Source organism: Trachymyrmex cornetzi, unplaced genomic scaffold, assembly GCF_001594075.2.
Source record: "Trachymyrmex cornetzi isolate Tcor2-1 unplaced genomic scaffold, Tcor1.1 scaffold1075, whole genome shotgun sequence".
Classification (NCBI taxonomy): domain Eukaryota; kingdom Metazoa; phylum Arthropoda; class Insecta; order Hymenoptera; family Formicidae; genus Trachymyrmex; species Trachymyrmex cornetzi.
The window spans coordinates 139,002-141,119 of NW_017295626.1; the positions used below are offsets into that span (position 1 = coordinate 139,002).

The window sequence follows — 2,118 nt, forward strand, 5'->3', positions numbered from 1 at the left end:
TAATGTTAACCTAGAAAAGTATAGAAAATATAAATTCATTATTTTAGATATTGAGGAAAACGATTAATTTTTTAGTTGCATTAAGTAAAAAAATAATGCTATTTAAAAGTGCAAAATGTGATACTAAAATTAATGTATTATGATATATTATTAACACAATATTGTGATTCATTTATTTATTATGTTCGTTGAAAATTTTTTTTTGTTTCAACAAATCTGGTAATACTTTATGTAAGTTAAAAGTATTTATATGTATATCATAATAAAATAAGATCGTTATTATTTGTTTCCCGTGCAAGCTCTTATAAAAAATATGAATATGCATTTCAAAATATTAAGAAATATAAACCTTTTATTATGTATATTTAACTTAACACAATGATATATTTTTATATCATCAGCCTCATATTCCTTTTTCTTCAAAATTACGAAAAAATATTTATTAATGTGTTATAAATCTGCTAGTATAAATATTTATAATTTTCTACGATTAAAAAATTTTATTTTGCAGCAATATTATAGTGTTTTATAACTTTATACTATTTTTATAATTAAATAATATATTTAACATTGTGTGTGTGCTTCTCACAATAAGTATAATGTAAACATATGTTATATAGGCATACAAGTTATTTGATGATAAGTGTTGAGTATATTCGTTGTAAAAAAAGCCTAGTACATTTTGCAAATACTCACATATTTTAGGTTATTGAAAATATCTACGTTTATAGATTTTTATAATTAAAAATATGAAAATTTATATGCTTGTTTGTAAAATGGTATAGAACGTTTTTATTCAGAAGAATTAATCTACTAATACCTGTATATAACGACTTTTATTTAACAACATGTCAATATTCAATATAATGCTTTCGTATATATTAATACAATAAAGTATTACAATAATGATTTCTATTATAAAAACAATTTTACAACATATGAGAAATAATAGCTGCTTTCCATTTACACCGATTCTCAGATAATTCTCACTTGTGACGTTATAACTCAGTTGAATGCGCGTTCCTTTTGCATTCTGACAAGTGAGATTCAACTGAGTTTTTACCCATAATCTGCACAAGATCGAGACCGTGTGCTTTAGTGAGTCTCGTAAACTCACTTCAAAGTGAGGTTATGAACCTGTGTTGACATGTGATAACTTTTTACCAAAGTAAGCAAGTAGTGACGTCATTAATCTGAGTATAAAATACTCAGCTCACTTCAGACTCAGTTTCACTTGTGTGTAAATGGAAAGCAACTAATATCTCTTTTTTCTGCTCCATTCATAAATACAATGTTATCTTGTACCTCTACTTCATCAAATGCGTCGTCATAAATAAATTCATCATCATTTTCTATGCATATATTATGTAAGATGCAAGAGGTAAGAATAACTAAGGGTATCATTTCTGTATTATACATATAAATATACTTCAATTTTCTAAACCTTCCTTTTAAGGCCCCTGAGTAGTCGCGACGGCCATGTTGGAATCGTGACGTCAGAAGCGAGGAATGATAGGGCTGTGTTCCAAAATTGTTTGTCAGCACTGCGAGCATGTCGTCATAAGTGCATGCTACCAATAGTGTTCCAATTTCATAAGCATGCTTTTTATGTAAACGCAGCTTTCATTTTGGAACGATATTTTCAGTGCTGTCAGCATATAGCGACGTCAGCGAAAGGAAACAAGTAACCTAGAAATATGGAGAGAAGCATACAGAAAAAATTCGTATTTGAAACTATTATAAAGTTAGCACTTGATTCTAGTGATAAAGAGTCTAGTGATTCAGATTCAGAATTAGCGGAAATTATATATAATTATTGCGAAGGTCAACCAAGAATACCGAAGGTACAAATAAATGGAAACCAATTTGTTCGAAGCACAAAGATCGTAATAGTAATGAGGAAGTTAAGGAAGTTAAGGAAACGGTATATACCATTGATGTTTCGAGGATAGTCAAAAACCAGTTTGTTCATAGATGGAATCAGATTTGTAGATTGTTAAACAAAATTTTATGCAAAGTTAAATGATTGTATTGAGAAATAATGTACATATTTTGTTAACGCCTATTGTATGTGAATAAAATAAATTTACTTTTTGATTTCCTCTTGTACATAGGTTA

The 2,118-nt window shown here is 27.9% G+C and overlaps 2 protein-coding genes across 2 annotated transcripts in view; one reads left to right on the forward strand and one right to left on the reverse strand.

The window, feature by feature from the left end:
• LOC108760275 (uncharacterized) overlaps positions 1-650 on the forward strand; it is a 5,479-nt gene extending 4,829 nt beyond the window's left edge. Inside the window, exon 3 of the mRNA XM_018506114.1 lies at positions 621-650. Coding sequence (XP_018361616.1) covers positions 621-650 — 30 coding nt within the window. The remainder of the gene's footprint in view (positions 1-620) is intronic.
• A 155-nt stretch (positions 651-805) lies between these two features.
• LOC108760280 (uncharacterized) overlaps positions 806-2,118 on the reverse strand; it is a 4,733-nt gene continuing 3,420 nt past the window's right edge. Inside the window, exon 4 of the mRNA XM_018506125.1 lies at positions 806-820. Coding sequence (XP_018361627.1) covers positions 806-820 — 15 coding nt within the window. The remainder of the gene's footprint in view (positions 821-2,118) is intronic.